The 21,394-nt window shown below is 41.4% G+C and overlaps 2 protein-coding genes and 1 pseudogene across 3 annotated transcripts in view; 2 read left to right on the top strand and 1 right to left on the bottom strand.

Moving 5' to 3' along the window:
* Window positions 1-2,285: 2,285 nt before the first annotated feature.
* LOC130403175 (ZP domain-containing protein-like) overlaps window positions 2,286-21,394 on the bottom strand; it is a 34,857-nt gene continuing 15,748 nt past the window's right edge. Inside the window, exons 4-7 of the mRNA XM_056607376.1 lie at window positions 3,028-3,428; window positions 2,823-2,922; window positions 2,544-2,730; window positions 2,286-2,437 (exon numbers count right to left, since the gene is read on the bottom strand). Of these exons, the coding sequence (XP_056463351.1) occupies window positions 2,301-2,437; window positions 2,544-2,730; window positions 2,823-2,922; window positions 3,028-3,428 (825 nt within the window). The 3' untranslated portion in view covers window positions 2,286-2,300. The remainder of the gene's footprint in view (window positions 2,438-2,543; window positions 2,731-2,822; window positions 2,923-3,027; window positions 3,429-21,394) is intronic.
* LOC130403173 (uncharacterized) lies at window positions 6,727-10,361 on the top strand. 2 transcript variants are annotated; one of them, XM_056607375.1, is made up of 8 exons: window positions 6,727-7,556; window positions 7,736-7,932; window positions 8,289-8,426; window positions 8,745-8,859; window positions 8,973-9,171; window positions 9,352-9,493; window positions 9,666-9,821; window positions 10,278-10,361. In XM_056607375.1, exons 1-8 carry the CDS (start codon window positions 7,410-7,412, stop codon window positions 10,279-10,281), a joined length of 1,098 nt encoding a protein of 365 aa, XP_056463350.1. In that variant the 5' UTR covers window positions 6,727-7,409; the 3' UTR covers window positions 10,282-10,361. The 2 variants fall into 2 exon arrangements, with proteins under 2 accessions (XP_056463350.1, XP_056463349.1); XM_056607374.1 differs by having other exon boundaries at window positions 9,998-10,355.
* The window catches only part of LOC130403176 (ADP-ribosylation factor GTPase-activating protein 2-like), a 54,809-nt pseudogene continuing 47,185 nt past the window's right edge, over window positions 13,771-21,394 (top strand).

Below are 21,394 nucleotides of genomic sequence, written 5' to 3'. Positions count from 1 at the left end.
TCTATGAACATTATCCCTTACATATTAGACATTGTGATAATATTATTCTTTTGGTGCACTAGGGTGCATGCATTTTTGTTTTGTACTGAGACTGCAGTTGGCTGTTCAACAGGACTGTTTTGTATGCTAAATCAAAGATGAATTTTGCGTACCCCTAGATCAAATTTGCGTACCCCCGCGGCCCGCATGCGACCCTTTGGCTAGGCCCTTACGGCCCTTTGGCCAAAAAAAGAAGAAATGTGAATATATGGGATTCATTTTCCTTTGATTGTTGTAGGCAAAAAGTCAACCATACATTATCAATTTGTAAAAATATCTTGCTTGTATATGGCATGAAAAATGTTTTGAAATGTGCATCGCGAGACTATCCTAGCGTCTATTTTCTGAGCTTGCTAAAATCACCTAGCTATGGATCCAAAGAAGTGATGTGGAATCAGCCCTTTAAGCAGAGTCTGCATGATGCCTATGACCTATGGATGGCCGGGGACGCAGATAAAGAATGCACTGCCGGAGTTAACTTAAGAGCATCAGCCCGCCACCTGCTCATGGACTGGGTCAGCGCTGCCTTGGAAAAACTGGACAAGGAAATTATCCGCAAGTCCTTCAAACTCTGTGGACTGTCACTGAAAACAGACGGGAGGGAAGACGACTTCATCCTTTGCTTCAGAGAGGGACAGCTGTGGCAACAGGGACAGGAGGAGAAATACAAGAAGAGCAGGATGAGGCAGACGAGGTTGAGCTGCTTAATAATTAACTTGTTGTTCTTGATGATGACAATGATGGGGAGGAGGGTGTTGAGGGAGACACCGAACAGCTGTAGAAAAAAAAAAGCTAATTCATACCGTTAAGATACCGTTAAGATTTTAACATTATATTATTCAGGCAAACTATTTTACTGGTAAATTCAGATTTTGTTTGTTAGTCTATTTGATCGTTTATGCCCATTCATATTTTGTGCTGAATTTAATCGTCTTTTCATATTCAATTTTGTTGGCTGTGGGTAGCCTCCAGCCTGCTCTGTGATTGTCCTTTAATGATAACAGGACCAGATGTTTTTTTTTGATGATTTATTGTGTTTGAGAATAATTGCAATAAACTAAGTCTGTTAAGAGACTGACACACAAAAAGTTTGAACGTTCATTGGGGACCAAAAAAACGCCTATAGAGGCATTCTTAAGTTGGCTGTTTTTGCCAATTCTACCAAAATGCTTTACGGTGGAACGAGATATTGACACAAAATGAATGCAAGTTAAGGGATGTGTCCTCTATGTTCCTGGTACGCTTCAAGTTCCAGCCTCCTTCTGCCGAGGACTTGCGATGGAAATTGAGAATTAGCGTTTAGTTTAGCATTCATCAATCACTGTGTGATTGAGTGAATATTGCAAAATGTTGATGTCTGCTAGAGCTGCTGCCCCCGCGATCCAACCCTGGATAAGTAAGAAAATTTCGGGGTCATTTGAGAATGCAATGAGATGATTTAGATGATTTTAGAAATGTTGCCAAGAATCACACTGTACAACCAAATCTATCCTGACAGACATTATGGGTCCAAATGGCAAAAAAGTTTCAGAATTTCTAATCAATCGGAAGCCATGAAGAGTGTTTAACTAAGACCAGAATTTATAATGCCCCCTATGGTGATTTGGGCACCAAGCTTTTTGGAGACCTAAGGTACTGGTAATCATGCATGACTGAGAAATTTGATTACTTTTTTGGGCTGATCTATAAGCGTTTAAATTAAAAATAATAATGTCTAGTACAAATACAATAGGTATCCAGATACACTGTGAATATATATTTAAGTACTAGTGCTGACATTTATGAATGTGTAGCAAAGTATTTTTGATATATTTATATATTCCTTGCTGTCCTTTTTTAATGAGCAGAATTATATGCATATATAGGGCTTGTACAACATACAAAGTACAACTCTCTACAATAGTTAAGAGAATCATTCATGTTTTATTCAAGCGGTAGTCATTAATAATTGTTAATCATTTTTTGGAATAGTCTTTCGAAATATTATGCCAACATTTATGGTAAGGTAGTGTGAGGCAAGGTTGAAAACATTAATAATTAGCAAGTGTCATAAGTTTTAAAGTGACAGAAAATAAGATCTAACCCCCCCCCTCTAAAAAAACGATCACATATCACAGAAAGACATGTCTAACACCCAGGCACACCCACCACTTTTTACATTTGAAAATGTCAAAAGTGATTTACATTTATCTCAAAGAAAGCTAATAAACTCATAAGGGAAAAGACTCTGGGTCGTAGAGTGTGGTTTGATATCTGATATCTTATTGCTCAGTTGTTGGTAAAGGCTGATACTGTACAGCAGCCCTCTTGAATCTCTGAATCATCACTCCACAGATCATGGCAATTGCTGCTAGAAGGCATCCGGCGATGAAGGCCAGGTTCAGATTCAGACCGGTCACTAGAGTAAATAAATACAAGATATTTCAAGAAGTCATATGTACTTGTTTAAAAAATTATATTGTTGTTTGCAATGTATAGCCACAAATGAAGGGTTTCAACATTACCTCTGCTCTCACTTGCTGGTGTGCTTCGCAAACGCAAAGGACCCTGGGAAATGAAGTGGACTCCTGTTTCAATAACAGCCTCTCTCTTTTTTCGATGATGCTGCTGGTTCGATGTTACACATCCCTTGGCGCACCTGGTGTTGTTGTTCCCAGCCTCACATAGAATGACCGAACAGCTGATGTACACCTGTACATAATGAGATATCCCGTCAATACATTGCCACACTTTAGCTGTTCTTCTGCAGTTTTATCTACTTTGTTGAATTAATTTGGTTTTACCTGGTCATGTATTCCTATGAATTTGAAGGCATCAATTGAAATCCGAAACTGTTTATTATGACTTGGGGAATAGATGACAACTGTGGGGTCCATTATACACCTAGTTGAAATCGATCAACATAAAAAGAGATCACAAATTAAATATCGCCCTTTCAGCTAAACAAACATAAAGTAAGGAAGACAAATAGGTAGGAAGGTAGTTTACCCATTCTCTATGATGGGGTAGTTTGGCTGGTAATTTGGGTTATCGTAAGGTGAAGCTCTGCAGGACTCCACGAACAGCACAGTGTTATTGACTGAAGACGTGGCTTGTATTTGCATGTAAATCTTCTCTCCAACTTCATAGTCCAGTGGGTATAAACTGGGACTGACCATTGTGCCAAAATTGTTGTCTGGGTAGAATTCAAAGCTATAGGTGAACATCCCAAAGCCCCGCTCTATTAATGTAAAGTTGTCCCTGTGTATTGTGAACCCCAGGGTTACATTTCCACGCTTTGGGTACTGGCAGGAAAACCCAATTTCCAACAGATGTTTCCTGGTTATGATGTCTCTGACATCTTCAAAAGTGGTGATCTCATTCTTGAAGATGAGATTATCATTATCCTCCTGTAGATCAAGGACACTTACATAATGTCATAGTAGCATAAACAAAATCACAGATGGTAACCATATCAGCATATCTTTGGATATCAATAAATTCATTTTGCAACATTTTATACCATATCCAGTGCAAATTCTAGTGTTGAGATCCCAAAATGAGAGGTTGCAGTTTCGGATATCGTCAGACATCTCAGGTCTATTTAGAGTACGGTAAGATTTATATTCCATGTGAATCTCATGCCCCTGTCACACCTTGACGATTTTGAAAAACGTATGCCGACGTATGAACAATTTGGCGAACACGCTGGAATACGTCAAATAAGTTATGGGTATGTTTTGAATACGTTTAAGTCGGCCTACGCTGGAGCATCGTGGTATACGCTGGCATAAGTCGTAGTACGTCGCAGTCGTCCAATTTTTTTTTCCACAACCGCATCTTCTCCAGGGGATGATGATGTAGGCGTGGGTGAGCGTCCATGTACACGCCTATGGCCAAGGCTAGCAGAGTCCTATGGAGTTTTCTTGACCATGTTGACAGCGCGGGGTCTACTGTGGTAGTGATTTGAACCAGCTTTTATACACCATTGGTGATACGGTGCCACCTGCTATGCATACGTCTATATCTTTGGCCATACGTCTAAGACTATCAATGGACATGAATCGCGCACGCTAGCCACACGCTAGGTGTTTGTTGTCATGCGCTGGCATTCGTCTATACGTATTCTATAATTTATTGATAGGTTCTGGATAAGTTACTAAAACGTTATGTAAACGTTAAGCACGTTATGAATATTGTATGCATACGACCAAAGTAAAAAAATATATATATTATGCCAGCGTTTCTCTGTCTTTTGATAAATTTGGGATACGTTTTCCAAATCGTCAAGGTTTGACAGGGGGATCATATAAATTATCGTGCCTGATTTTTTTCAAGGCATTAGTCAGACACATATATTTCTCTGATAAGAATGTGTAACACATTCTGAGCTAAAAGTTTTTATTTTGGGAGTACTTCTTATTGTACAGCATTGCGTATTGAGAAAATTAACTTGTTCGAAAACGTATGTGTTACCGGAAAAAAAACTAAAACTAGTAACTAATTAACTAAATTTATTTTGAAAACTAACATCTTACGTAAGTGGAAAAAAGTTCAACTTCAGTTAACTTAATTCAAAGTTAAAGTGTCTTGCAGCACGTTTTCAGCCATGCGATTTTGACAACATTCAGTGAGTACTGGCGGACTATACAGACTTATATTGAATGTCATTTCCTGGTTTTATGCACTTCCATCGCTTTACGCACTCCAGAAGCAGACACTAGAGGGTGCGGGGCGTTGCTACACCCGTTATGATATGTTTTATCATCGCCCTTCATACATTTAATTTCAACCCGTATCATGCGTTAAATCCTGATCAGAATAATTTAAGTCAACTGCGTTATTTCTCAGTTATAACTCCAGAAATTTCTCCTTAATATAAATAAAGAAAAATTCTCTATATTTAATCCCGTCACTCCATACTGTCCACTGACGGTGCGACTGCATGGAATAAAGCATCTGTCCCACATGTGTCAATAGCATAATATTTGTATGTGACAATGTAAACACAGAATCAAATGTCAATTAAATCACATAATCAAATGTGTCAAGCCACACCCCTCATCACAATAGTAGTCCGTTACTCTTGATGCTTTTCATGACAAATCAGGCATTAAAAAGGGGTTATGTTCAAGAACATTTTACGTTGGTGATTACAAACTGATTATCCAAGGTGATCTCCGTCAGTCTTATTACCGTAACCCTATAAATACAGAGGTGAGCACCGTGGTAATGCTGCACCATATGGCACTTCTTGCGGACCATGCAAATGGCAGGATTCGGAGGGAGAGGGTATTTAGGGACCATAACGATTCATTGGTAGGCTACATAAAAATATGTAACTCTATGTCAGACCACTTCTTTTTTAATTCTGGGACTGTGCGCTCCGTGCTACCGACAGAGTTCACTGGTGCAGCATATGTTGCCACTCACTCTGCTTTTTGTTGTTGGCGATCCCAATACCGTGACCGCCGAACAAACTACTTTTCGGGCCTCCATCTCACCCACAAGTGTCTCCACTTCAACCTCCCTGAAATTTCTCTTTTTTTCTTGGTCTAGATCCTGCTGTTATTTTTGGGCAGGAAGATGTTGTAGGCTATAGGTCTTTTTACGCTGCCAAGCCGGTTCGGTCGCAGCTTGGCACGCGATTTCACCTTCTTATCAAGTTGTGTTGTTCTCTGCAATCTGATGTGTTTTAATAAAACACATCCAATGTACGGAATGTCCGCTGGTGACGCCACTGAGGCTATAGTAGGCTAACGATGCTCTTATCTTATTTTTTCCTATCCTTCAGCCAATCAGAAATGAGCCGTGTTGGTAACCAGATCATCCACCTCTGAAGGTATGCAGAATACTTTTGTAAGCTTGCTGCAGAAGTAGCCATGGCCATAATTAATTCTAAAGATTAATGATTTGTTTTGTTTGAGGCTTGTTGTGGTTGAAAGGCAGTGTGCTTGAATTGTGCTCATGCAGGAAAAGCTGTAGTGAAATGCTCAGCAACACAGATGACTGTTTCCCTTGAGAAAAATTCCATGGATGGCATCGACAAGAACTGGCTGAAGATGGATGACCCCTCCCGTTCTATGAGTTCTAATGACACACATATCATGGACAACATGTCATGTCAACACCTGTAGAACAAAACTTGAGGAATTAAAAACAAAAATTTCTGTGGGCCAAAACTTTCAAAAAAACAGAAAAAAGAGAATGTGCGTTAGTGCCATGATAGAGAGGAGGTGCGTTAGTGCCAAGATAGAGAGGAGGTGCGTTAGTGCCATGATAGAGAGGAGGTGCGTTAGTGCCATGATAGAGAGGAGGTGCGTTAGTGCCATGATAGAGAGGAGGTGCGTTAGTGCCAAGATAGAGAGGAGGTGCGTTGGTGCCATGATAGAGAGGAGGTGCGTTAGTGCCATGATAGAGAGGAGGTGCGTTAGTGCCATGATAGAGAGGAGCGTTAGTGCCATGATAGAGAGGAGGTGCGTTAGTGCCATGATAGAGAGGAGCATTAGTGCCATGATAGAGAGGAGGTGCGTTAGTGCCATGATAGAGAGGAGGTGCGTTAGTGCCATGATAGAGAGGAGGTGTGTTAGTGCCATGATAGAGAGGAGGTGCGTTAGTGCCATGATAGGGAGGAGGTGCGTTAGTGCCATGATAGGGAGGAGGTGCGTTAGTGCCATGATAGAGAGGAGGTGCGTTAGTGCCATGATAGGGAGGAGGTGCGTTAGTGCCATGATAGAGAGGAGGTTGGACAGTATCCTCCTTTCTGCAACAGCAGCTCAGGGGTCTAGGATCTCCCGTCTGTTGCTCCCATTGTTGTCCAAGCATACCACAGCGTAGAAGAGAACGCTCAGACTCATGGAACAACCCGCTCTGCCCATCTCACACACACACTTGCACACTCTTGCACACACAAAAGCACTCACACATATTTATTCCATATATTTATATAATTGAATGCCTCCCCATCTTTGTGAACATCTGAAAGCCCAGCTCTTCAGGGAACATTTCACAAGCTGACGTATGCAATTTTTCGGATAAGTCATCCAACTTTATCGAGCTGTACCATTGTGAACTAACTCTAGAAAAAATAATATTGGAATAAGAAAGCATCTGATATCTGATATATATTTTGTAACTTTTTTCAAAACCACTGATACAAAAAAATAAAATAACAATCCAGCCTTTTATAGTAGTAGTAGTAGTATTAAAGTTATCAGTGTTACTGTAAATGTGTGTGGGTGTGTGTTTAAATATATATGTGAAAATAGGCAGGGTATACAGAATGAATGAAAGAGAGCACCATGTTCAGCCAAGTTCTCTGCAATCTGTTTTTTCCTGTTCAGAGGTTATGAAAAGCCCGCCTCTCAATCACATGAATTAAACAGACTTCAATGTGTAGTCGTGAGAGCACAATGGCAAAAAGGGCTATTTTAATGCTTTTGCCTACATTATTAGGTATTGCTTTAACTCAGGAGAACTTCTATGGAGAAAGTTTAAGTTTTAGGTCTTTGCAAAAGACGAAGGATGGAACTGTTCAGGTATGATTTGGCATATTTTTTTCTGTAACGTCAAAGCAAAACAGAAAGAAGGCTGATGACTTTATATTCTGACAAATGGCTAAACTACAGAATAACTATATATGTATAACAGGAAATATGTTTCACTATCAAGAATTGAAATAAACGTATCCTATATATATCCTACTGTGCCTTTGCAGGTGAGCTTCTATCGAGAGAATGGCAGAGGTAGCTGCAAAGACCAACTCTCCTATCGCTGTGAGATTGGGTATTGTAATAACACAGAGGACTCCAAGCCTGTGCTTACAGACAGCAGCAGCTCTGCTCATGAACAGTGGTGCCAGTCGGAGGGACAGGCCAGAGTAGCCCCCCTCAACAACCATTCCCTTGTCTTAAAGTATGTCAAAATGTCAATGTCTTCAGCGTTTCACTTTGTTTGGATTTGTTCATCTAGGAATCGAGTAAACTCATAAAGCACATTAGCAAGGCAGTAATAGTACATATATAAGTGGTTTTGCTAATCTAATTACTAATAATAACTAAATAAATAGCCAAGACATTTGATTGATTTTTGTGATTTATGAGGATCATCATGATTATGATCAAGATTATTATTATTTGACATGATCCTATCTATTTCATTTCTATCAGTGTTTTTTTAATTTGTCTCAAATCGTTCATTGGAATTTGAGGTTCACTAATTACCCAGCGTAGATTATAATTATATGTCTTCACTGTCCTTCATTGTTTTAGAGACACAGGTTGCTGCTGGCCCCCTAATGTTCATGGTAAAACAAAATGGATGGCTGGGGGAAAGTTGGACCTGGGATATCGATCAGACACACACACCTACAACAAAATTCCTGTCACTGCAACAGTGCCATATTTACGGTAAAACATGTTGTTAGTTCTCATATCAATATCTTACCTATTGTAAAACAAAAACCTTGCCCCATATGTTGATTTACCACAATGAATGGCTTCTGATGTATAGCATGTGATGTATAAAAGATGCAAAAAATGTGAGTTGTTTAGATCTTAGTTAGATTACAGCTGCAATTCCTCCTGCAATGACAAGTCTTACAATGATTCCTAAAATAAATCTGAAAAATGATACTTTATAAAAATGTATCAATCATCAGAAACCATACTTCTGAACACCAACCCTAAAATGTATCTTGGTATTTTGTGTTTTTATGTACTGTATAGGGTTCCTCAGAACTGTTTCACAAAGCTTCGACTTCTGGCCTATGATCCGGATGGGGACCATGTGCGATGCCTTTTTGCATCAACAAGTGTTGATTCAAAGGTTACTCTGGATGAGGTAGTATAATTAAAAAACAAATTGGTACAATTATGAAACAAGATTGCTTTAGGGTTGGAATGAATGGTCTTTAATGATATTGATTGGCTTAATTTGATTCTTCATATCACTAGAATGAGTGCACAATCAAAGCTACAGGCCTGCTAGATGTTGGGCTCCATGTGTTTGAGCTGGTGCTTGAGGACCACCCCAAAAGAGATGTCAATCTGACTTATGACGATGGATCCTCCTCTGAAAAAAAAGCGTTCAACATTCACCCTGGTATCCACTCAACCCCTTTCAGCCAAATATATCTACAATTTACGCTACAGAGTAAGACGCTTATACTTCAAACATTACCCAAAGTTTTCAGTGATGATGTATGACATTTGTAACAAATTAACCTAAAATAATAGCTCTTAAATCGTACCTACAGTATCTTGATTACAGAGAATGTTATGACGATATTAATTAATTGTAAAATACTAATAACCCACCATCTCTGGGTTTCAGTCCTATATCCGGCACACAACTGCATAGCCGGTCACGTGGTTCCCCAGTACCTGCTGCCGACAGCATCCCACGGCGACGTTCGCCAGGCTTCTGTTGGGGAAAGATTCCAGCTTCATATCCACGCCCAGGCCAGCGAGACCAAGTACCTAGCCATTACTTTAATCAACAATAAGAATAAAGTAGAATCTTCAGTGTACCTGGTCACGATTGTGTCTTGATTGTTTACTTTGTATTCACAGAGGTAAAAAAAATGTGATGCGTAGGATTTTTACATATGTGTCAATTCATTGCTTATCTTTTCATATTTTTTGAAGGATTATGGACTTTCAGATCAGTGGCCCTCAGAACATGGCCAAGAGTATGACCACTGTTACTTTAGGGAATGCGTCAGTCATTCTGAACTGGACACCAGCTCTCAATGACCTCTACCGGCTTGTACCAGTTTGCTTCACTGCTGAGACATATGAAAGGTATGAATGTGTGTCTCTATTGTACAGGAAATACAAATGAATAGTTATTTGCCTCCAATTCAATGCTTTTGTTTCCTTATATGTCCATCAATGTATCATGTTTCTTGAGCCTGTCAACGCTAACATTGAGAATGTTGTCCAGTCAGTTATGATATTTGTTTTTTCTAATCCTTTAGCCAATCAGAAATGAGGTGTGTTATTGTAATGGTTACCAGATCATCCACCTCTGAAGGTATGCAGAATACTTCTGTATGCTTGCAACACTAGTGATTCTAGCAGCTCACTATCAAGTTCCGAAATGTTCTATCCCTTTCATTAAATTGAAACAAAGATAAATCAAATAATTCAAGACTGCAGAAGTTGCCATGGCCATAATAAGTGCAAAAGACTAATGATTTGTTTTGTATGAGGCTTGTTGTGGTTGAAAGGCAGTGTGCTTGAATTGTGCTCATGCAGGTAAAGCTGTAGTGAAATGCTCAGCAACACAGATGACTGTTTCCCTGGAAAAAATGTCCATGGATGGCATCGACAAGAACTGGCTGAATATGAATGACCCCTCATGTTCTATGAGTTCTAATGCCACACATATCATGGCCACCATGTCATTCAACACCTGTGGAACAAAACTTGAGGTATGTTTCAACATAAAAGGGGAACATTGTATCATCGTAGGATTTTACATTGATGTTGACACCAGATGCATATTACTAATTTTATTTATTTAAACTTTATTATTCTAGATTTCTGCTATCATATTTGCCAAATCAGATACAAAGATAGCAAAGTAGATAATCACTATTTTAAAGGTTGCGTAGGTGATTCGCTTTTTTGGCCATTTTTGCAAAATTACTTGCAATCCTTATCATAACCCGCTTACAGCCACTGAGTTAGAAGTACTGACATGAAAATTTAACTTGTCAATCATCTGTGGAACGGGCAGGGCTCGAAAAACTCCAGCCAATCATTTCCATTGCCACCGAGTTTCATTGGACAGTAAGTACGTCAATCAAACGGTCGTACTGCACTCCCCCTCCCCCGCGCCCCGCGCGCGACCCCTTCGTGCAGTACTCGTGACCCAGAGCTCGTGACCCAGAGCAAGCTCCTGTTTGTTGTTATCCTGCGGTATCTGCTGGAACTAGTTAATCCACATTTGGACCTAGCAGTAGAAGACAATTTCCATGGCAGACAAGACGCCACCATCCCCACCACCACCACCAGCACCAGCAAAGAGAAGGAAAACTCTTTTTCAGAGAGTAATTGATAATAAAAACGCTGAAAGAGAAAAACTGAAATCAAGAATAATCCTAGGCGCTGCTTTTGAACGTTTGCGGCAACTGAAGGACGAGAAGGGTCTAAAAACCGATGCTTGTGTGGCGGTTGACCTAGTTTCAAAGTTTATACCGTTTATACTCGGTAATACCGGTGTTGAGACGAGTGTTACTCGGTGTGAAAATGTCCACACCGCGGCAACCCTAGTGAAAACCAGGACTTCCAATACAAATATATGAAACGAACATACATTTTCTAAAAATAGTAATGATTTATGTGACCGGTTAATGTTTATAACATCTGGTGCAACCATAGCCGCGAGAACGTATTCTCAGCAGGGGGTGCTGGGAAAAAAAACCCGGCCTGCACTAGACTCGCAACTCGTCACATTGATAAAAAAAAAGATATATAGCAGCACAGCTCAATTACACCAGTGCATGCGCGCACAGTTGAAAATCGATCGTTGTGTTCACTTCCTTCACACCATGGTTCACATCCAGCTGCTCACAGAACAAGTTTAGCGCACCACCGCTACCCTCACACTTTTTCATATAACCTTTTTTCAGCACTAGGACATATGAGCATTAAATAAATGCTGCGTCTCAACATGCCTTGGACAGCAGCGAGGATGACTCGCTTTGCCACGGGCCGAAACAGTTCGGAGCGACCACAGCCAGAGCGAACACAGCGGGGCAGAGGAGTGTCAGGAAGTCTTTGGTGTACACATCAGTACGGCCTATTTGCACTACTGTTTAGTGGCAATGCAGTGTTTTATTCTATGCCTTTTTATTTTCGTATATTATTTCAATGAATACAATTTATTTATTCATGAAATCAAGATCTGGTCTTCAAATCTTTTTTCCAAATATAGGTCGTATTACTGTCCGTCCACACCAGAAGCGAATTGAGCGACCAAATCGCCGGAAGTCATTCACTTTCTATGGGCACGAGCGACCAGAGCGACCAAAGCGACCAACGCTACCAGCGGCCAAAGTTGAGCGACCAGAGCGTCAAAAAGAAGTTGAAAACTTTTTAACTTTATGCAAATGACTATTATTCGCTTCAGCGACCAAACACTGACAGCCAATCGGAATGTAGACGCTCTTCGCTTGCGTGGATCCCAGGGAACATCCGCAGGCACTTTGGTTCCTACCTACCTTTATTCACTCACTGAACAAAATGTCGGCTGAAGTATTAATCGCGGCTGTAACTGGGCACCCGGTGTTGTACGAACCCACCCTTTTTCAGTTCAGAGATCGAAACGCCATAGTGGTTTGGATATCAAGTGATGATAAGCGGGAGTATTTATAGGCTACATCTAGAACGTTCGTATTTAAGCGGGAATCATTATAATTTGCTCTACATGCCACCAATCTAACCAACCAATCGCGTGTAGCATGCTTTAAACAAAACCAAAAAAGTATTTGAAATCGTCACATAAACAAACTAATTGACAAGACGAGGGATAAATGACAAGGGATATATCTCTTGTCTTTTATCCCTCTATTCCCCACTATTCACGGAGCCTGAGGTGAATAATTTTTAATTAAATAGTCTAGATAGATAGATAGTCAAGTCTTTATTAATACCAAACGACACAAATCGTCGGGAATCCATTTAGGTTGTTCGTCCCACACAGGACAGTAGCCTACAATACCACACAGAACAAGTCTGACTGGATAATACACACAATACATCACATTAAAACTAGACACGCGTTGATAGATAGATAGACAGAAAGGCCTAGATAGATAGATAGATATGTTCCATCATTTGCCTTGCGGAGCCAACCAGTCCTGTGCACGTCGTATGCAAATTAGCCATGTGTCCCAATGTCTATTTGTTTTGAATGCGACGAATGAGTGCAGATCATGATTTGCAGATCCAGATCAGTGAAACATATTTTAACTACTACAGCACGCAGGGTTTTTTGTTCTCGGTTGTAATTAGCCTACATTTTAGGATTTTTTTTATATTGGGGGGAATCACTGTCCTACTTGTTGTCGAAGCACTTTATCGAACAAGCAAAACAGTCTCGGCAATATGGCCAAGGTGTATGGGAGAGTTCACTATTTGATATGGCTGTCTGTAGGGCCTACTAAACGCATACGGCTCCTTTAAATGCGTCTGCATAATTGAATTGTACGTCATGAGCGACTTGCGCGACCAAAGCGAACAGAAAAATTCGCAGCGAAACTTTTTGAGCGACCAGAGCGTCTTTGACGCTTTGGTCGCTCCTGGTGTGGACGTACAGTTACAATGGGGTTTGTGTTTATATTCGGACCAATACGGTACAGCGGACGCTCACATGACGTTAAGCATTTCCTGGTGCATAATGTGACGCTTCAGAACCTACAATCCCGTTTCTTCCCGTTGATACGACAACACATAACCGGCGTTTTCAGAAATCTCCACTTTGGCCGGAGTTTTTAGAAATGATCGTTTTCTGTGATAAGACAGGGCCTCGGACAGGGGGTGTTGCAGCACCCCCAAAACCCCTACTTCCCGCGGTACTGGGTGCAATTTACAGCTGAATGTAGTGCCATGTTGTTAAACGAAAACCTACGCTAGCCTGGCTCGCTCTCTCGCATCTCTGTTCGCGCTCGTGCATGATTGCGCGTCCAGGTACTTGGAATGGGTGGAATCAGAGTCAGCGTTGAAGGAGAGGGGGTAGGACCATTTGAGTTGTGTATTTTCAAAATCTGCTGGCGTTTCGCAAATCGCGTACCCAAAGGGCTGTAATTCATTAGTAGTCAGAGCAATCTACATTTTTTACTCAACAATGTGGAGGAGGATCTTCCTCCCTCTCCTCACTGGAGAAGCCTCCACTGGTGTGTGTGTGTGTGTGTGTGTGTGTGTGTGTGTGTGTGTGTGTGTGTGTGTGTGTGTGTGTGTGTGTGTGTGTGTGTGTGTGTGTGTGTGTGTGTGTGTGTGTGCATTGTTTTTAGCTCAGGAACCTGGAACTAATTATCAGGAAGTAAACTCACCTTTCCAAGTAATTGGTAGCCCTAGTTTGTCATCTGAGCACATTGTTTACAAACTGGCATTCATTTGATTCAGACATTAGAAGTTTAATCTTTTAAGACTTCTTCTTTGTTCGACTTCAAAACCTTTTTTGTTTGTCTACCGATTCTTCTCTAAGAAAATGCAAGATTTATTTGTATTTAAAATAGTTATAGATAATGCAACTCCAATATAGTTACATTACCCGAGATGAATGTGTTTGAAAACAAACATTCGATTTTGATCGAAAGAGTAGTGTGTGGTGATGCTTTGGCATACTTATCTTTAACCCACTGTTTTGTCGTGTTTTGTTAATCAATTATTGCTGAGTAGAAATATTCTAACCGCACTTAACCTTATTTTATGGCTTGTTTCCTTGTCATGTTCTGTTGGGTTTTGAAAGAGCCTTAATTTGCCTGCGACTTGATGTCATGTCATGGTTTGTTGTGCTACAGATGTCAAACCGTCCCTCATTGGAAAGAAAAAGCCCATGACCACTAAAAAGGGGGTAAGTGTTTGGCCTCTTCGAACATGTTTTAAAATCCATAGATTAATGTAGCATTGCTCTCGAGGGGCTAGATTTGTAGCACCTCTACCAAACCATCAAACGTTGTCTGCCTTTCCCCCCAGCTGGGGGCCAAGAAAGGCCTGGGTGCCCAGAAGGTGAGCAGCAAGAGCTTCTCGGAGGTGGAGAAGCAGGCGCAGGTGGCGGAAAAGATGAGGGAGGAACAGCTGGCGGAGGCCAAGAAGAATTCTGAGGACTCCATGTAAGTCAAGAGTCTTTCATTGCATATATGTATTCTTGAAATGGTATTGCATTTCAGCATTGTGGATCAAGGAATTAGATTCTGTCACGTTGCGGCTCGTGTTTGACTGATCATATAAGCCAATAGATTTTTTTATATTGTGCGAGAACCACATTCCCGAGTTCGGTGACTGGTCCCTCCTTTCTCGCTGCTTTGCCAGATATTTGAAACGTAAACAAATATAGTTTCCTCCATCTCTGCTTCCTCCCTCCGTTTCACAGCTGTTGTGATTTAACAAACATTGATAGCAAACAATGAACCATCACGGAGAAGTTGCCCTGATAAGATGGATATCAGTCTAATATCTAAATTGGCTCCTTCAGATGCAGGTGAATTGAAGTCAAATCAAATATTCTCGGCTCAGATGGCTGTGCCTGTTCTAAAAAATGGCACTACTATAGCTCTTAAAGTTTGATTAAAAAAAAAAAAAAAAAAAGACTGAACCAGATTGGATTTGCAATATAGATTGCAGTGCGAATGATAAAGTGACGGTGTTAGAACATTAGTTATTCTTGCAACCGTAGTGGAGAAATCGAGACACCTTCCTTGGCACTGGTTCAGGCCCAACACCTCCACCCACCTGTTGATTGATTGGGCGTGTCGGTACAGCTGGTCTCATGCACGTCAGGCGAATACAAAGGGTATCGACCCGCACAATTGTTTTCAAATTCCTTAAACCTCTCTTTGTTCCTTGCTGCTTTTGTTCCACTTTGAAAGAGAAAGGTTAACCAACTGAACAAATGTAAGAAAAATAATCGAAGTATGGTTCTATAAATAGTTGGCTGTTGCCTGTTGTCTCCTTCTTTTTATTTTCATTTATTTATGTTCAATGTGTTAAAGGGCCACTGGATCAATACATTATATCCTGTTGGGGTAGTGGTAAAGAGTATTTAAATAACTTGTACTGTATTTTTGGAAAATAGAGCAGTGGCTTGTATCCTGTATCCGGTTTTACTTAAACTTGGATCGCCATTAACTTCAATTAACCACAAACGCTTACTCAATCATCAGTTGACCCGCAACGCAGTGTTGTTGCGGCCCTAAGGAACATTATACAATTTCATGCCAGCATTAGGCAATAACACGCAGTATTTGGGTTGTTGGCAAAGACGTGTCAAAAAATAGCAGTTTCTACAGTGCATTACATGTGTGCCATGATATATTAAAAATAGTACATAGTACTTGGCACTTCCTTGACATATATATGGGGTCAAAGTTGATCGACTATGATTTGAAAGATGTCAATAAAATCACATCCTATAACCGATAGATGTCCTGCAGTGGCATGTCACATTCTTTACGATCAACACGTTCAGAGCCTCCCACTCACACCCCTCTCAAAGCCGGGTTATGCTGAAGGCACGAACAGACTTGATGCCGTGCATTTGGCATTGCGTAGCATTGCCCTGGCCCCTCGCTCAAAGTGCTTAAAACCAGGAAATGTATTCAACATAAATTTGTAAGTGCTGCAAAATCATACTTCTCAATAACATGTCCGCGTCGCGATGCACCTTGACATGAAAAATCTCCCCATGCACTCCTCGCCCTTCTGCTTCCTTGAGTTTCTTTGTTTGCAGGCAACGCCCTACATCCATTGCAATGCCTTGGCTTTGAAAATGTTGTTTTTATTCATAAATTGCATAAACAACTCGTAAGGTAAATACTCCAATGACGTAGAATCAGTAGAGCCATTAGTAGCACAGATGTTAACAACATCTAATAATGCAGATTAAATTGGCAAGTTCCACAAACTTCTTTAAGAAACTCTTTCCCACGATAGCAAAGGGAGCCTCAATGTGTTAAACCGGTGGAACCGAAACTCAGGTAGTGGTATTTGTGGTTGAATTTTTATTTTATTTAAAATAAATACCCAACCCTGACAAGAATACTGCAGTGCATCGATGGTAACCACTAGGGCTGCTCGATTATGGAAAAAAATCATAATCACGATTATTTCTGTTAAGGTTGAACTCACGATTATTCCGACGATTGATTTTGAGTTTGAAAACATGATGTATTTATTCAGCATGTCTCTCCTAGAAACACTTTTTAACTGAGAACTTTAAAATTTCGTTTTAAAAAATAAAATATTCCAATTAAACGTTCAAATCAAATTAATATACAAAAATGTATCCAGCTGTTCTTTCTACACAACATTTAATAACAATAAATAAACAAATATCCAAAACTCGATTATATTAGTTTGTGATCGTTTGACGCTAAAATCGAAATCGAGATTGAAATTCGATTAATCGCCCAGCCCTAGTACCAACCCCTGATAACAATACCACAGTACAATCTAGTAGTGGGTCTAACTGGAGGAAAACAATGCTACACTTTTGTTTCGTTTTTTTAAGAAGATTATGTATAAGTGGTAAGCGTTTTGGCACAAACTGGCAGCCGCGCATCCTTCAGTGGATGAGGTGGGATACCGGCCCCCCCCGACACACTTAGGCCCAATCCCATTTCTACCCCTTACCCCTTCCCCTTCAAAACAAGGGGGAGGGGGAAGGGGAAGGAGTAGAAATGGATTGGGCCTTACTCACTCAGTCACTATGTAGGGAGCTTTAAGTACCTGAAAGTGGAATTCATAAGCTTTGGGATTTCAAACTGTCAGCAGAGCACAAATAATGAAAGCACTATCCCACCCTAACCCAACACTGTTTGTATGCTTCCACCTGGTCCCTGGCTTCAGCGTGGCCTCCATGCGTCTGGCCTACAAGGAGCTGGAGATCGACCGGAAGATGGAGGACAAGAAGATCCAGAACATGGAGGGCAAGAAGAGGGAGCAGGCCGAGAGACTGGGCATGGGCATGGGCCACCGCAGGTGAGTTGAACGATGAGCCGGACCAGGTCGGGACGTCATTGAACGGCCTATTATGGACTTGGATACCTCAAAGCACCGACCCCATTAGGTGACATTCCTCTCTGTTCATCGGAGAGGCGTCGATACATCCAGCAGCTATTATACAAAGTACCTTGTGGACCTCAATCCCGTCCACTTGAGTGAGTGAGTGAGTGCCCGTGAGATTTGGGTAGTGCTCAGAGGAGGCACGGATAATCAGACGGTGGTGGCTTCATGTGTTTACCCCCGTATGTTTCCAGTCGCCTAGTCTGGAGCACCGATTGGACGGAAAGGCAGTGTTTCCCCCAGCACTGTATGGTATTGTTGTTAAGGCGGGGCCTTAGCAACAATAGGGCCCCGCCTTGACTACCAATGTATAAAAATAAAAATTATATATATATTATTTTATTCAAATTCCAAATCGGCGCGCCTGAGCTTCCATTTTTTTCAAAGGCGAGCAGGATACCTTGTGCTCGTTTTACACTGAACGCAAGTTTAGCCACTGGGGGACGATATGCAGGCTAGGGGAACTCATTAATGTTAGAAAACCTCAAAAAGGGAGATTTTCATGCCATGGGACCTTTTTAAAGATTGAAAAATACTTGATAGATGAGAGGTTCCTTGTGTACCACATAACGTCATAGTTAATAATGGTTGGTTATTGGTTCAAAAATAAATACCAACCAACCTACCTGCATGCTCTCGCGTTCTCTTGCGCACAAAGCCTTCATGGCCCGGCCGGAAACCGCAGACCCTTTATGGCCTCACCCGTGCTCACTCACCTCAAGTGCCACAAATCAAACTGGCCTCATACATACCGAAACCCCTCCGCTGATGTGTGTTCTAAGAACCAAATACAATCTAAATGTGACCTCTGTCTTCACAACTATTAATTGAGCTTTCATTTACAAACGATGCCTTCTGCATGTGGAGGTGGTTATTACTTCAAATTACTCAAGTTAATCTCGAAAAGTACCGACAACATAAATCACGTGTGATTTATACATTTCACCTCCATGGCCACTAGAGGTCGTCATCCAAGGAACGATGCATATTAAAATCTAAATGTGATCTCTGTCTTCACATGTATAGTCATATAGTTGCCATAGCAGAAGTATATGATTTATCATATACTTAGGACGGATTGTTGGTTGATTGGGCAGTTTTTAGTCTGTTTGTGCTGGAAATTGCCATCAGAACATCTCAGATATTCTATATTTTATCTCAAATTATTCAACTTGATCACATTAGCTTTTTTTTTTAATTCCTCACTTTGTTTCATGTTTACACTGTTTACTCATTTAGACTCTGTTCAAATCCCTTCACTTGATTTAAGCCATTTAACATTTCTTTACGTTTTAAACTATGTGGCTTTATTAAAACATACTTTCAACTTCACTTTGCGTTTATCTTTATTTGGCCTACCTTGTGACAGTGAGACGTTATTTACGATTTATGTGCTTCTGTGTGTGTTCACTGTGGCATCTTTCTTGGGCCAGCGCCATGACTCACTCTGTGATGTCGGAGATGCAGGTCATCGAACAGGAGACTCCTGTGGGGATCAAGTCTTCCACACGCTCCAAACTGGACCTGTTTGACGAGCCGGGCTTCACATCTGGTCCCCCTAAGTATGCTTCAACCCATTTTGTTCCTTTCACCAGATTAGGTTCTTGTTGTTGAATACAATGTGCTATAGTATTTCAGATAAGATGTTGCTGGTGGTGACCCACTGTCTCTAGACTGTTTGGAAAAGAAAATGGATTGAATATGAAGTTTACCTAGAATGCGTTTCGTCCTAACGAACTGCGAGAGTGTGCCCGCTAAAATGCTGATGTCGACGCTGACGTCGGCGCTGCCTGAACGTTGTAAAAAAATGTCTAATTTGGCGGGGGGAAAGCCCAATCTGGCAACACTGCCTGGACGTCCGTCTCTAACCCCTCGTGTACTCAAACAACAGCTCTTAAATCTCACCTACAGTGGCTAAAAGTGTGTGTGTGTGTGTGTGTGTGTGTGTGTGTGTGTGTGTGTGTGTGTGTGTGTGTGTGTGTGTGTGTGTGTGTGTGTGTGTGTGTGTGTGTGTGTGGTGTGTGTGTGTGGTGTGTGTGTGTGTGTGTGGATACAAGGACAACCCGTTTACCGTCGGAGACAGTTTTGGGTCCGCTGGGACACTGATGGAGGTGCAGCCTCCTTTGGGCGCCTCCTGGGCTCTAGACAAAGAGGAGCCCAAAGAAGAGGTCACCATTTCAAGCATCCAGCCCATAGGAGAGAGGTACCTGCTTATTGACCCTCTCTGTTGATGATAGATTATTGGAGGACTCTTGCATTCCTGGGCATGGATTTGTGATTAAATCCTTTTTTTGTTTTTACTTCTCCCTCTATTCTTTTTGGAGTTAATCGGATTATTGGGCAACATGCATGCCTTCCCATTCACAAATTCCAGGGGAAAACAACTGTAGATCCTCCTTTATTTTTACGGGTGCCAGTAGTGAAGGGGTGTGTGTATGTTCTGCATGCCTCCAGGCTCCCCAGCAGGAGGAAAGCGGAGGTGTCTGCGCCTGTGGCCGAGTCCAGCGAGGCTCGACAGAAGTTTGCCAACGCCAAGGCCATCTCCTCAGACATGTTCTTCGGCCGGGAGAGCAGTGCGGACGTGAGGAACCTAGGCCACAACCTTATTGAGTTTGATTTACTCATCATTTATTTATAATGGCCATCCATAGAAGGCCTGTTTCAGACATGAGATGGATCCACTAAAGTCTAGGAGGCTTCATTATGACAAATCCCATTATTCACACTAGTAAGGCCAGCCATGCGTAGCCGGCTACTGTTGTCCACTCATTTGATGTTGTTCTTCTCAGTATGATACCAAGACAAGACTGGAGAGCATGTCTGGTAACAGTGCCATCAGCTCAGCTGACCTGTTTGGAGAGAACTCGGACCGCTCAGCAGGTAACTCATTGTTTTAAATCGTTCAATATTAAATGGCGGTGGTGTATCTGTGTCAAGTGTCCTTTATTATGTCCATGGTGGAGTCAGAGTCCGCGTGAAGGAGAGGGGGTAGGACCATTTGAGTTGTGTGATTTCAACTCTGCTGGTGTTTCGCAATCGCGTACCCAACCTTTAAGTCATTGTTTAGGGGTAGTATACAATTATACAACCCGATATCACGCGATTTGTGGTCATGCTCAAATTAATCAATGAATGTGTTGACATGATTGTTGCTGACCTTTTTCATGCTACACAGCATGACATTTAAACCAAAAATCTCAATAAGTATTCCAATTGCGATATTTCCTTAGACCCTGAGAAGGGTTGTGCGCAGATAGTACAGTGCACCCTCTAGTTATAATTACATCGAAACAACAAATGCAATACACTTCAAGGGTAAATGCTGTGTATTATAGATACTCAGATTCTGCAGCAGACCCTCCAGACATGGAACCTAACCACGTCCCTTATGACCGAACTCTAGACTATATTCGTGCTGACTAACACAAAATGTAAACCCATGCATTTGAGCGGGAGCGTTTCTCCGACTTTTTGTGCTACATGCAACACTTTCACACCCATGTCATCTTTGAATGGTGCGATTTCTCGACTTCAGCGGGGCGGGGGGGCTTCACCGACAGTCAGTGCGCCCACGCTGATACACC

The sequence above is a fragment of the Gadus chalcogrammus genome, chromosome 14 (genome assembly GCF_026213295.1).
Source record: "Gadus chalcogrammus isolate NIFS_2021 chromosome 14, NIFS_Gcha_1.0, whole genome shotgun sequence".
Taxonomy (NCBI): domain Eukaryota; kingdom Metazoa; phylum Chordata; class Actinopteri; order Gadiformes; family Gadidae; genus Gadus; species Gadus chalcogrammus.
This window is presented reverse-complemented; position numbering and strand designations above follow the sequence as displayed.

Coding starts and splice junctions, on each gene's coding strand:
- LOC130403173 (XM_056607374.1), top strand. CDS start 7,410: ATGTGTAGTCGTGAGAGCACAATGGCAAAAAGGGCTATTTTAATGCTT. Junction 7,557..7,735: donor CGAAGGATGGAACTGTTCAG/GTATGATTTGGC, acceptor GTGCCTTTGCAG/GTGAGCTTCTATCGAGAGAA. Junction 8,427..8,744: donor GCAACAGTGCCATATTTACG/GTAAAACATGTT, acceptor TGTACTGTATAG/GGTTCCTCAGAACTGTTTCA.